The 14267-nt window shown below is 39.9% G+C and overlaps 2 protein-coding genes across 3 annotated transcripts; both read right to left on the reverse strand.

The window, feature by feature from the left end:
• Positions 1-10: 10 nt before the first annotated feature.
• Positions 11-5052, reverse strand: LOC138607364 (GDP-L-fucose synthase-like). Of its 2 annotated transcripts, XM_069679951.1 has the most exons (10): positions 4976-5052; positions 4473-4630; positions 3799-3913; positions 2949-3077; positions 2794-2867; positions 2577-2710; positions 2259-2390; positions 2096-2175; positions 1034-1133; positions 11-939 (listed from the first exon to the last, which is right to left on the reverse strand). In XM_069679951.1, the coding sequence occupies exons 2-10, from the start codon at positions 4628-4630 to the stop codon at positions 884-886; spliced, it is 978 nt and encodes a 325-aa protein (XP_069536052.1). In that variant the 5' UTR covers positions 4976-5052; the 3' UTR covers positions 11-883. The 2 variants fall into 2 exon arrangements, with proteins under 2 accessions (XP_069536052.1, XP_069536053.1); XM_069679952.1 differs by lacking the exons at positions 1034-1133; positions 2096-2175.
• Positions 5053-6681: 1629 nt separating this feature from the next.
• Positions 6682-12751, reverse strand: LOC138607017 (leukocyte elastase inhibitor-like). Its single transcript, XM_069679542.1, has 7 exons — positions 12363-12751; positions 10872-11060; positions 8577-8714; positions 8041-8158; positions 7795-7937; positions 7489-7656; positions 6682-7271 (listed from the first exon to the last, which is right to left on the reverse strand). The coding sequence occupies exons 1-7, from the start codon at positions 12531-12533 to the stop codon at positions 6864-6866; spliced, it is 1335 nt and encodes a 444-aa protein (XP_069535643.1). The 5' UTR covers positions 12534-12751; the 3' UTR covers positions 6682-6863.
• Positions 12752-14267: the final 1516 nt, after the last annotated feature.

Consider the following 14267-nt stretch of genomic DNA (forward strand, 5'->3'; position numbering starts at 1 on the left):
TTTAGCTTGGTGCAAATAAATCGAGTTTAAAAACATACAAACCATCAGTTAAACCGAACGTACCATAAACCGTCTTCCTGCTCATTATAGAAAGTGAAACAAGGTCATTTAAAGTTTCAAACCCTTCAAGAACGAAGGTTAATCAGTAAAGAAATGAACTTCTGGAGAAGATTTGTACTAGTACTACTGAAATAGCCCCTTTTTACACTGTGGTTCAGCCTCAGCGCTGTAACGAAGCTCCGCTGTCATGCAGCCTTTGCCATTTTACATTGGACCAAGCAACGCAGCGGAAGCAAAACATGCGCAAGGTGTAAACGAACAGTGCGTGCTTCATATACACACACAAGGTCCTGTTCTGCCTTGCCAGCTCTGCAGTTTACACAGACAGCGTTTCGTCTCTGTTACTACCTCCACTTTCGCCCCACCATTCCGCCTCCGTGCACTTAACGTAGAAGACGGAACGTAACGGAGGCTTAATAATCCCGCCTTGAACTGGCAGTGTGTAAGGGGCTAATGATTGTGCCAGCACCCTGATTGAAGATTGAAGCAGTCAATTAACAATCCAAATAAGCAATGGTACTAAAGTGAAAAAATTCTACATAATTCTAAACACATGTAGAATAAAATGCCTAAATGTTACATTATTCATTAAACCTCGAGAGTATTGTCTACAACAAAAAAACCACACTGTAGTGTTGCAGATTTTCAGTCCATCTGACTGAGCGAACAGACAGATTCAAACTGACAGGACATTCTGTAACAGTCATCCTGCCTGTGCAGATAAACCACCATGTTTTCTTCCTTCATCACCACCTTTGCCTCCTCTTCCAACAGAACGGGTCCTTGATGCACAGACTTTGTACCAACTTGTTCGTCAGAGGTTTCACTTCCTGGCTGAGTCATAGTTTGCGACAAACCAATCGCAGGTTTCCTTTAAAGCTGAAAGAGAGAAAAATACAAAAAACGAATTTTCATCAAGCATCCGTATTCATTCATTATTACATCTAAATAACAACCAGTAAGTCCGTCCCACCTTGTGTGAAGGGAGTGAAGGTGAAGTCTGGCAGGTAGCCGCGCAGCTTTGCATTGCTTGCTGTCTTTTTGAACTGACCGTCTGCTTTACTGGTATCAAACTGAAACATAAGGTCAAGGACTCTACAGGGAACTCATGGAAATATTTTGAATAATCGTGTACTTATGAAGGCTTTAGGATCTTTACCTGCATATTGCACAAAGAGTGTAAAATATAAAATAACATTGCAATTCTTCCAGACAGCCACCTTTTTCAGGCATTTATCTAAAAGGACCAGTGTGTGAGATTTCAGGAAATCTATTTGCAGAAATTGAAAATCCTCTTCATAAATCTGTTTTTATTTGTGTCCAATCGAAAGAGGAAGTTTGCAATGTTTCTACAGTAGCCTGGAACAAACACACCCAACACTGACCGTATAAAGGCCCCATTTGTTGTTCCTCCTTCATGCTGAACCATGATGTCTAAAATGTTGCTGACCCAGGAAGGATAGCTCAAGTGCACGATATTCAATTAACCTTGCTGTAGTGGCTTCCTATTTATTCCAATAGCCATGCTAACTTAGACACCGTACAGGCAGTTCCAACACGTATATGGTTGTTTTATTTACTCACGTTTGATGATCTTGAACGGTTGTTGTGACTGATGCCGATGAGAGGGGCGACTGAAAGCAACAACTCAAACCAAACTCAAATTCACAAAGGTAAGCAAACAAAAACCCCAAAACCAAATAAAATGAATTTAACTAAATGAAATGATTTTATTTCTTATATTTCATTAACGTTTGTTTTACGGCTGAGAAACTCTTTGGCGTCTTCAGCTGCTTTCCTCACACCTGCTATCTGGTTGATTAAGCCAGAGCGGAAAGCGTCACGTTTCTTTTATTCCTTCCTCTTCTGTAAAAACTAAAAGAACCACCAGGTGGTATCGATAACTCATTCTATTTATTAAACAAAAAAACTGGTATTAACACTTGCTGCATAAAAGCTAACTTAAATCTGTAACACGTGCTTTAGTAAACGACCTGTTCCTAGTTAAACACCTTTCAAAAGATTAAAAGGATACAACCACTCCTCCTCTAAAGCCCAGTGCTTCCACAACTGATTCTGCGGCTTCTTTAATGGACACTTCATCTTCCTCTCCGACTGCAAACCAGCAGACATGACAGGGACTTCAGTACTGATTTAAATCAGCTGTCAATATTGATATGCTCTGTATGGGGACTCACCAGAGAGAATGACTGGATCGACCTCCGGATACTCTCTCAGTACCCACAGGAAGAGACGAGCCAGGTCCAAAGAGTAAATGAACTGTCTTCTGGGAGTGCCCGAGCCCCAGACCACCAGGGGCTTCCCCTCCTCTAATCGTACATACAAATAATGGGGAAGTATTTATGCACAGGTATAGTCACAAGTTAGGTAGACATATTTTGAAAGCAGAAAAAAGAGCATTGATACTGCCTTTAATCCTGAGTTTAGGTGTAGTATGAAGAGGGACAAAAACAGCTTTGCATCCTTGCTAGCTTACGAAAGAGATGGTAACTTACTTTGAGCGATGTACGCTTTGTGTATGAGGCCTGGCAGCACATGACCGTCCTCAATGCTGAAGTTATCATGGGGACCAAACACATTTGTAGGAATCACAGCTGTATAGCAGCGCCCATGCTGCTGGAGATATGCCCTGTGAATCAGACACACCATTTTACAAACTGTTCTTCCTCTTGCCAAAATTTACAGAACATGTGCCAAGAGCTTAATTCTCACCTGTTGTGAACATCAATCATTCTCTTTGCATAGGCATAGCCAAAGTTCGACTCATGAGGTGGACCGTTGTGGATCTTGTGCAAAGAAGAAAAGTAAAATTAGTCTCTATCTAAAAATGTTCTGATACATGCCAGCTCACAGAGGGGGGTCTTTACCATAGTCTCATCTATTGGGTAGGTGGTCTTATCAGGAAAGATGCACGTGGACAGACAGGAAACAACCTTGACCACGCCAACCTCATGTGCCGCCTGCAGCACGTTATCATTGATGTAGATATTGTTTCTCTGTAGGGACAGACACATCAATGTCATCAAACATGCACATATATAGTAAGTCATTCTATAAGAACTTTCTATTATTACAAGTGTAACGCCACCTTCAGCTCAACCTATCCACGACTGAGTTCCTTGTCATCCCAGCTAGTCCCTCTATGCAACCCCAGATCAATATCAAGCTTAGACAAACTGAACTCATACCCACTAAGTCTGCCCGGAACCTGGGCGTCATGACTGATGACTAGCTAACCTTTAAGGTTCATGTGGCCTCGATTGCTCGGTCATGTCGATTTGCCCCGTACAACATCAGGAAAATCAGACCCTATCTTTCAGAGCATGCAACACAGCGCGACTTGTCTTCAGCCAACCCAAAACCAGCTCTTCCATGAACACCTCTGCACTTAATGATATTGATTCTATTTGAGATGTTGTTGATGTTGATAAGGCTATTCATGACGATGATGATGACTATATTGACCTTGTTGATGTTGCTGATCATGATTTTTTTTTTTTTTAAAAACGCCCTGTGCACTGCCTGTCAGCACCAGTGTCCTACAGCACTTGAAGCTGCTTGTTGGCACTTACTGACTTTGTTCCCTCCTGTCTCGATCGTTGCCTGTGTTGTATTAACTCTCAGATGTGCATCTCTTTGGGAAAAGGCGCCTGCTAAAATAAATTGCAACACTGTGCAATCATCTTTTCAAACAAAACAAGAGCAACATCCTCTTACCCAAAAGTCCAGGTTGTACTTCATGTTCTTGAAAAGCCCTCCAACCATAGCAGCCAAGTGAATGACGTGCGTTGGTCGATGTTTTTCAAACACCGCCCTTGTCTCCTCCATGTTCCTGCAAAAAGGCCACAATGACAGTTTAAGGAGACTACAGAGACAAAACTTGTCGATAACAATGATAAACTTTGGACATTTTTACTTGATATGGATAAATCAAAAGAAGAATTAGTACAAAAACATGAATGCGTGCCAGTAGCAGCTATAGGGAGTAGGGATACACGATATTAGCTGATATCCGATACGCCAATATTTTCCAACCCTTTTTGCTGATTGCCGTTTTTGATACCGATATATAAGGCACATTTTTTTCCACCTAATTGCAGAGAACATCAAGTCTCCCCTGTAGTGGAATTGATATCATGCCTACTCTTATTGTAGTGGCCCACTAGCAGATGCAGAAATAAGAGAATACAGTGCTTTTTAAAATGTACACATTCACTGGGCAATATAAGAAAACTACTTCAACTTAGGTTATGTACCAAATGCAATATTTATTTGTATGTAACATTTTCTTTTACATATCTGCTGATGCCGATACGTCATTTTCAAGCCATAATCTGCAGATACCAATAATGTGCTGATAATATCGTGCATTTCTAATAGTGTGTTCTCACATGAGGTTGGCATCTTTGGAGGAAAGGAATATCCACTCTTCCCCCTCCTTAGCTCCCCCCTCCTCTCTGACCACCTGCTGTATGGCTCTGCCCACCAAGCCGGACCCACCTGTCACCAACACCCTCAGTGGAGTGGTGTGATCACTCTGACCGTTCATCTACAAGAAGCAAGACACTAAATTATTTGAAACAAAGGCATAAAACAAACAAGACAACATGTAAATGTTTACATATAATAACACTGTCTCAATACACAAAGCTGCAGTTCATTTGGGACTACAGGTGGGTGTGTTGCAGGCAGCCCAATTAAGCAGTTTGCTAAGCTAAAGGCTCAGGTAAATGCCACGTCATACAGCAGATCAGTTATAAGCATATATTTATGCCGTTACAAGCTCATGTGATTTTAACACCAAGCGAAACAGAGCATTGACAGTAAATTATATCAAGCCAAACTCAGGTAACCAAAATTATCTAAATAACAGTGGCTTGTTTAGCTAGCTTACCTTTGTAATAACAGTATCCCAGGGCAAACTTTTTTGTTGTTACCGGCTTTTCATTAGAAGCGTAAAAAGATTTGTTGTGACCATGAAATCAAGCCACACAAGCTAACGTTATTAGCCAAAGTTGACGTTAGCTAGCAGGGAGCCGCTGTCACATTGATTCCTTTCAGAAGAGTCTTATATTATTGTAGCTAAATAAATTAAACCAGAAAGTCGCAACTAAACTACAAGTTTCTTTTATTACAGTGTTTTCCTCCCGCACAGGCAACACGTTCGTGACGTAAACCAACTGTAACTTTGAGCTAAACAAATACGTAAAGTAGGCGTCTCTCACCCGTTAGCAGTTAACTGCACAGACAGAAGCCGGTGTCAAGCTAGAATATAACACGCTACTTCTGTTCCTCACTTTCAAAATAAAGTATCATTATTAAACAGCCTGGCCGTTCATGACTCAAAAAGACAGCCTAAAGTGTTTTAATTGCCACAAAGCAATAAACATGTAAAACAATGATCAAAATGCAACATTTTAATCAACAAACCTTTCAACACAATATTTTGATGCAATGTCCAACTTTTACTTTTGGATTCAAAAATATGTTTTCCGGTTTTGTAAATCAAAGCAACTTTTTCTTCTTTATCGACTTATACAAATAACAGAGCGTATGTTAAACTTTTTAACAGAAAAGTCGTTTTTTTGTTTTATTATCATTCTTTAAATCTATTTTTAAAGTGCCAATGCTTCATGCTATTAGTCTAAAGCAGATATATTTATATTCTCTACAGAAGAAGACTGGAGGTGTTAAGCTGGCAACAAATGGTCGATGAATTAGTTTGACAATAATTATTTCATGTTTCAAAAATTATTTTATTTTGTTGATAATTTTGTCAGTGTTGGCCCAAAAATCCACCTGCTTCTAAATCAGGGACAGGAAGCCATATTTGTAATGTTGCTGAACATAATGAATATTGTATTCCAGTCAAACACATTGTAGGCAATAGCTGCCGCCTAGTGGAGAAAAGGAGAAATACAGCCAGAGATTTGTGTTTTCACTTTTCATTAAACTTCATCGGGGTCACGCAGAGCTAACAGGAAATCATAAATCAACTCAGTGTTTGCCGCTGACTTTTTGCATTTGTTTTTGCAGGAATGCTGTCTCATAACTTTATCTGCATTACTTAATGTTGAGTGTTTGACTTCAAAAATGCTTTAAAAACATTTTACAAATTATTGTAAAAGAAGTAGTAGTAGTCTTGTAGTTAATTCATCAAAATAATAATGCATACATAGGAGTACCAATTATTTGTACTTCTACGTTATTCTTTCAAGACCTTGTTCGAGTGAGACAGTATTCGTTCAGCCAAACAACAATCATTTATCTTCTTCTACTTTAGCTTCTACACTCACGTAGAGGTATGACTCTGTCAGCTGAGGTTTTGAAATATGTCTTACATTTTGCTGCCAGTCAAATACAACTGCAGTGATGGAGTTTGTTTGTCATGCCTTAGGCATTAAAAATGGCATTTTAATAAACTCAACAGGAAATTGTTTTCCAAAGAATTGTCCTGCTTCCTAGATGATCCACAGTCCTTACTGTGACTAAACATCTGACTCCACTTTTTACTACTGCTCTTACAACAAAATCAGCTTGTCTGTTGTTTTACTTTTCACCTACACAGGCTGTTTGAGTGTATTCAAGAATTAAGACACATTAAGTGAACACTTGAGCTTGTTTATTAGTTGTTTGAATAGCTACAACTATAATTTCAGTGCATAAGTAAATAAAATCTACAGTTCTTTAATAAGAAAAACAACAAAGAAGAAAGCCTTCACATCAATGATATGTATATTTTTTATTTGAATTAGTCCGACATCTTCCTCTGCTGGTTCTGTCTACTGTGGAGACGAGAACCTGCCGAGGAAGAGGATGGACTTGGTCTTATTGTGCCTGATGAAGAAGAGGAAGGGGTGGTCGGCTGTGAAGTGTTCCTCCCTCAACATACAGAACGACACCATGCCTGCTGTGGCTGCAGCCGCCTCCGTCCCCTCCTCGTTCACCTCCACAAAGGCCTTGTGGGCCACCGTAGACAGGAAGAGTCCTCCTTCACTGTTCATACCGGACAGATCGGCCTTCGCCGCACAGAACACGTCGTTCATGCCAAGTTTGGCCAGAGGGTCGTTCAGCTCGTAGTCTTCCTCCAGCTTGAACTTTGGCAGGTGAATGAGGACTTCAGAGTGGATGTCCATGTTTTCCCTGTTGGTCCATTCGTCCAGCCGCTCCCTTGTGAGCTCTTTCTCCAGCTGGCACAGAAGAAACACATTATACTGCATCTCCAGCTCATATGTACATTTAGCATCAGCTTGTTGTTGCTTATCAAATTCTATAATTATTGATTTGATTGCTGTTGTCTCATTGTCTTTGAATCTGTAGTTGCCAGTGCAAACCACAATAATACCATGATAGCAGAACAGTGCAACTATGTTGTACATTTCGAAGAACTGGTTTCTGGTTGTGTACCTTCAGCAGAGGGTCAGAGCCGTCTTCGGACTCCTCAGGCAGCAGGATGAACATGCTGAGCTCCTCGTCCACGTACGGCAGCTCCAGGATCTGCAGACCGAGCTCGGGAATGTAGTTGTAGGGCAGCTTCTTCATCTGGTACATCATCTGGACCTGCTTGTTCTCATTCTAAAGCCCAAGAAACACATTAAATTAAGGTTACAGATTAAGTTAGACAGCCTGTAGTTAGTTTCTGAAGATGTTTAGCTACACATTTTGAGCGTATTTAAACTTGATGTCCCTAATCCTGAAAACTTTAGTTTTCACCTGGTTGACTTTAAAAGTCATCTCTTGGGTGTTTGCCACATCAAAGCGGCTCTTCCAGTTTCCCTTGAAGTAGATGGCATTAACCAGAGCCAATCTTGTCATAGAACTGACGGTTCCTGGCTTCAGAAGGTCTTTAATCTTATCTGAAAGGAAGTACACAGACAATTCACAGAAGAACGTATTAAATCATTGCTTTTAAAGTTAATATAGGATGATTTTATGTCCAATCAAGACGTAACAGCTAACTTTCTGTCTGCTGCTCGACCCAGCCGTTGATCTCCTCTCTGCAGCCCTCTGGAGCTCCAATGAAATCCACGGCCTTCAGATCTGCCTGGTAGTACTTCTGTGTGGCGTCAAGGAAATTCTGCAAAGAGCAAAAACCATCTTTATATCCAGTCATATAAAGTTATTAATTCAATATGAGTATCTATGAGTATAGTTGTCTGTAAATATTTATTGAACTATTCACATTGACCACTAGATGGTGGTATGTGCCTTTTCTGTGAGGTCACTGGTCAGGTGATGTTGGTCAGGTGTTAAAAGGTCACAGGTGAGCAGGAAGTTAATTGAGCATAGGTGGTTCTTAGCATGAGCACGTCAACAATAACTAAGGACAAGAATCAGCAAACAGTAATGTGGATTACTCACCTGTCGCACCTCATCATCACGGTAATACTTTTCTGTCTGTAACATTAATCATGCTGACCCAAAGATGTCTCATCCTGGACATTCATATTTTAGATACACCAATACACAACAGTAGGACTAAACTGAAAACTCACTGGTAGGAAGTTGGCAGTTTTTTCTCCGTACAGACGGTTGGCTAGTTTCAGGATGTAAGATGAAGACGGTGAGTTGATGTCGGCGTTCAGTGCCTGGAAGTCTGCGTGGACGCCTTCACCGGAGCCGAATGAGAGCGCCTGCGGGACAGTTTGAAACAACGGATTTTATTATTAGAAAAAAAAATTGTTACCATGTTGTTAGCCATGTTACTGTAACATAGCTTGTGCTTAACAGTAGGGCTGTGTATTGGTAAGAAACTCACAATCCGATCTGTATCACGATACGGGGGTTACGATTCAAGCATACAGTTTTATTTCAATACTTTTATCAGGGTGATATATTGCAAATTTTAAAATCTAATTTTAGAAGTGTAGAGTATAAAGAACAGATGATAAAGTCTGACTTCAAAAAGTTTACTTTTTTAGACAAATCTTCAAGTTATATGATGTGTAATATTGTCAAGCCTCTATGCCAGCAATTCCCAAACTTAGGAATGTCGCATCCCCATTTAAACCCTAAAACTATCCCTGCGACCACTTACACCTTCAAACCCTGGACTCTGAACAAGACAAGTTTTTTTTTTTTTTGATCAAGGTCTTTTTATTTTGTTTTTCAATTTATCAATTACATCACAAGACACACAATGAACATGGGACAGACCAGTAAGTACCTGTCCACCCCCCCTTAGATATTAGAAGTATTTAATGTTATATTTATATTTCATAAACAGAGAAACTCTATGTGAAGGTAAACCTATGACCATGCAGTGCAAATAATAATCCATACACTTACACATTTATTAAAGGGCCAGTTTGCCGATTTTCAACCTCAGTCCTATCATGCTATGAAGGGCAGCTAGTGCCATTTTGCTAAACTGCACTTCCTCAATCTAGGACGCCCGCCTCCGATGTCATGTCTCGTTCAAAATCGTCAGGTTTGAAATGTAGACTGCAGACCCAAAACATTTTTTTAGACAATCCACCGGTATATTCTTGTTGTATTTTGGAGCCGCTCTGAGCCGTTGCCTGCAGCGAAACGGTCTCTCGCTGGGCCGTTCCTTTCAGAGGGAGTGGTGCAATGTACGCTGGGTGTTGTAGGAATGTAGAATGGGCAGAATGTGAAACCACGAGCTGTTTGAGCAACTTTCTCCACAGCTATGGCGCCAATTTCAAATATTATTTCTTGTATTGATTATTATTATTATATTGATATTGACAGAGAACACCAGCTTTGACTGACAGCAGCTTTTTCCAGGGGAGAACTGTTCCTTTAAGCAAGGATGTATAGTCCTATGTGTTGCTTTCCTTGGTTTCTAAACCATATATGTATGACTGTAAATATTAGCCTTTATGCTTCATGATAGATATTCTTTAGCTGTTTCGTATCCCAATCATTAGTTGTTTCTTTTGTTTTAAAGTAGCTCATTTATGTGCCCTCTTTACATAACATACACAAAGACGGCCAAAAGTATGCAGACAGGTGTGTCCATGTAATTTTGTGTACTTTGGGGAGGCTGTGGCTCAGGAGGTAGAGCCGGTAGTCCACTAATTAGAAGACTAGCAGTTTGATCCAAGTCTGCATGTCAAAATGTTTTTGGGCAATACACTAAACCCAAATTGCTCCTGAGGGATTTTGTGCGAGTGTGTGTGAATAAGTGTATTTTAAGAAATCAGGAAACTAGAGAGAAGCTATATGAGTAAGAAAGATCTTAATGCTACAGTTTGGAAATATTTCTATTCAATTGTTTTTCCAACTTTGTGTTAGAGGAAGTTCTTTCCTGTCTGTGCTCCCGTGCACAAAGCCAGGTCAATAAAGAAAATAGTTGCCCAAAGCCCTGATCTGAACCACATCCAATGTCTTTGTCATGAACTGAAACGCAGACTGCAACCAGCAACAACATCCGTAAAAGTCCCTTGTGTTTAGTGCATTCATTAAGTGATTCATCCATCTGTTATTGATCTTCAACTAAAGCTGGCTCACAGAAGTCAACAATCAAAATAAGAGAGAGAAAAGAACAAGGATTTACAGTTCTATTAAAATGCAAACATGAGCTCAATGTGCAACTGCTGGTTTTTACAATGTTCTGCTTTACAGTGAACAATGCGTGACTTGTTTCAGAGGTATTTATTGAGGTCAAAGTACATTAGACTTCGCCTTTCTTAAGACACACCTTTTGATCTTTGCCACACCTGGGACAAAAGCCTGAACTCCTGAACTCGGAGTATGTAATGGAAACAGGCCAAGATGACAGCATTTAATAGCCTTTTATAAATATGCTAGAAGTTGTGTCTTACCTGTGCCATCTGAGCAGCGGTGTCCCCTTTAGCTCCCAGGTAAACCATAGCCAGAGCTGAGCTGATGCTGAGCGGGGAGACAAAGATGTTCCTGGTGGGGTTCACTTGGCTCAGAGTGCGGAGAAGGTCCAGGGCGAAATCTGTGTTTGCGCTGCTGATGGCGGCCATGACTGATGATGTACGGTTTTCCTGTAACGAGCAAGCGGCATATGAAATGTGTAAGATTCCTTTTAATGCAGAAGTCCTTACAGACAATTTTCAAAGTAAACAGAGGCACCTGAATCACATCTTGTAGTTGACACTGTTTATGTGAAGCAAACTGTAACCTGAATAGTTCCTCCCTCTGATATATCCAACTGAAGAGACCTCAAGATATTACAACTTAAAGTTATCACAGTTATGAAACACAGATTTCCTTCAAAGTGCATATACATGCATTACACCTCATTTTCTAGCACTTTTTAAAGTTTTTACATGTTTTAATTTACCAGGGAACATGCATATTAATCAGAAACATTTACATTGATGTGTATACTGAACTGAGTCAGCTAATGAGCAAACTTTTCATCTGTACTTCTTGTGTAGGTTAGAACAAATTAGTACCTTAATTCCTCAATGCACAAAGTAGTTGTATCTAACCCTTTAGTACTACAAAACAAAACAAAAATACATTATGAGGCCTCAATTACATCAGTAACAGCCATTTATTAATCATCTAAAGGCAGTGCTAGAGATGAGGTCATGAGAAGCCTACTTTGGTTTACTTGAAGCTAAATGTCATGTTTTAGAAAATGTCCCAAATAATCTTTGTGTTGTAAGAAAGTTTTTCATATTCATAACTTTCAAGGGAAACTGCACTACGCTTTAGACGAACAAATCTATCACATAAGGAGGTTTCCCTCTTTGTTATTGTACCAATAAAGTTGTACCTGAGATTCAGTGATGCCATCTTACCCATTACAGTTGATAGGGGACTATTCTTTTGCCCTTAAATCCTTTAAATTAATGCACATGCAGCCAATTTAAATCATTTTCGTGTTAAAATCTTCAAATGTTGCCCTAACTTTTGATGCTCACCCAAGATACTGTGATGGTCAGCTATATCACTGTGGCTTAACCACTTAGTTTAAGGTATATTTAAGTAAAAACCTTACAGAATATTACACTTAGTGTCACAACATATACAAATATAAACATAAGGGTCTTCTTTTAGTACCTTTTAAACCTTTAACCTTCTAATTTCAAAAGCCGGACCACATTTATAAACAAAGTCTGCGTCAAATGCATTTCCACATATCTGTCTGATTGGTGTCGCAGCTTCAACTGTAAAGCTGCGTTCAAGTACCCGGAAATGAACACAAACACGTCCATTTTTAAACAGCATACTAGCTGGTGTGAAACACGCAATGCACCATGCGTGTCGGGATTTAGCTGCGTGTGCTATGCGTGTCAACATCAGGCCTGTATGAGCTAATTCGCTGCATTACCCACCTGTTGTTTGTCCCGTAGAGACTGAATCACGCTCCTCTGGCCCGCACCGAACGCGTTTGAAAGTGAAAGTAAAACGTAAAACGAGGCAATAGTCCGAAATGTCCCCCTGAAAACAGAGAAAAGTGCCGGTGCAGTGGTTGTGGGTAAACCCTTATGTCCACTGCTGCCCATTTATACAGAGCATGAACTGTGGTCGTCACCGCAGCGCACTGTGGGTGTGACGCGTGATTGGGCGATAAGTCGCAGACTAGAGACAAAAACACGCCATTATCCCGAGGACGATAAAATAAAAGAACCCATACAGAGCTGTGAAAAAAGTTCACGCGAGCTTTAGCACAATCTGCGTGCTTCAAATTTTATTGATCGATTATTTATATAAAACTTTTGCTCAACGATATTTGCACATGAATGGAGGCAGGGCCGTACTCAGTGCTTGAACCCCACCCATCTCACATTTCTATTTGGCCACAAACCAAACTCAGTATAATTTTCAGAATATTTAAAGTAAATCAAACATTGAATTTATTCACTGTTTATAAAACTCTGGTGGGAATGTCAAAACAAAATCCAAATGTGTTATATGTGTAGTCTTTCAATATAAATGCTTCTAATACCATGACATTTCCAGGAGTATTCCCCAGGACTTACCTTTGTTCCTGTGCACCTGTGATCTCATGATGCACTGAAATAATGACAAAAAATGTCATTATAATTGTAATTTGATAAAACAAAATATAAAAGTTCATAAACGTATGGCATCATTTTGATCACTGTGAAATATGTTTTGCCTCTCAGATCCAGAGATAAACTGTGACTCAGTACTTTACTTAACGCTCCTGTGAGGAGTTTTTCACTGGTTATGAAACAGACTTAAATTAATCCTGATCTCACAGGAGCTTTAAGTACTTCACAAAAATATTGTATTAACAGTATGGAGTGTTATACAACAGTTAGTTCTGACCAAGTGATCTGATTGGGCAAGAGGCATTCCATGAGTGGCAATATGGAGAACAACATCACTCCGCCTCAGCTAGGTGTTCTGAATACTGTTAATTAACAGTACAGCAGACTGTGTATGTTTACATTAATCAAGCTGGTACCTCTGAATCACACAGCAGACTCTTATTTTAATGGTTGCTTTATCAATTAAATCAAACGGATAAATATACATGATACAAAGTAGCTGATACCTTTGGAAACAGAGTGCAGGAGAATGTTCGGGTTGCTCGGCAACAAAAGCCAGTTTCAGTTAAGTTGTGGAACTAGTTGAGCGGGTGGAGCAAAAAATAACTGTTGTCGATTGTCACTGTTTACTGCTATTTGCTGCTTGTTTAACTGTTGTATAAAAGCAATATCACACTCGAGGTCGTGACGTTTTACTGAATATCACCATGGCTGTAATTATCGGCCGGCGGCCTCGTGCCTACAACCGAATCACAGCCGTGATGATATTCAATACATCACTCCCTCTCATGTCATATTGCTAACAGTGATAACAGGTATACAAGCGGGACATAGTAATAAACTGTAAAAACAGATTACTTTTTGCTCCAAGTTCCACAACTTAACTGTAACTGGACTGTTGTTGCCTAGCAACCCAAACATTTTCCTGCACTCTGTGTCTACAGGTTACCACAGATCAGCTGTTTTTTTTAATCATGTACATTCATCATCAACCATTAAAATAAGAGTCTGCTGTGTGATTCAGAGGTACCAGCTTGATCAATGTAGACACAGTCTGCTGTAATATTAATTAACAGTATTCAGAACACCTGGCTGAGGCGGAGTGATACACAGTGAAAAGTCCCAGTGATGTTGTGCTCTATATCAGCACTCATGGAATGCCTCTTCTCCAATCAGATTACTCAGCTGAAACTAACTGTTGTATGATGCTTACACATTATT

Source organism: Semicossyphus pulcher, unplaced genomic scaffold (assembly GCF_022749685.1).
Source record: "Semicossyphus pulcher isolate SPU_LCO1_2020_fin unplaced genomic scaffold, fSemPul1.0.p SCAF_4, whole genome shotgun sequence".
Lineage (NCBI taxonomy): Eukaryota > Metazoa > Chordata > Actinopteri > Labriformes > Labridae > Semicossyphus > Semicossyphus pulcher.

Excerpts from the sequence above, each read along its gene's own strand:
- LOC138607017 (XM_069679542.1), bottom strand. The coding sequence starts at position 12,533 with ATGGGCAGCAGTGGACATAAGGGTTTACCCACAACCACTGCACCGGCA. Across the intron at positions 8,715-10,871 it reads CCGCTGCTCAGATGGCACAG|GCGCTCTCATTCGGCTCCGG; the intron begins GTAAGACACAAC and ends ACTGTCCCGCAG. Across the intron at positions 7,938-8,040 it reads GGTCGAGCAGCAGACAGAAA|ATAAGATTAAAGACCTTCTG; the intron begins GTTAGCTGTTAC and ends ACTTCCTTTCAG.
- LOC138607364 (XM_069679951.1), bottom strand. The coding sequence starts at position 4,630 with ATGAACGGTCAGAGTGATCACACCACTCCACTGAGGGTGTTGGTGACA. Across the intron at positions 3,078-3,798 it reads AGTACAACCTGGACTTTTGG|AGAAACAATATCTACATCAA; the intron begins GTAAGAGGATGT and ends CTGTCCCTACAG. Across the intron at positions 940-1,033 it reads CTTCACTCCCTTCACACAAG|CTTTAAAGGAAACCTGCGAT; the intron begins GTGGGACGGACT and ends TCTCTCTTTCAG.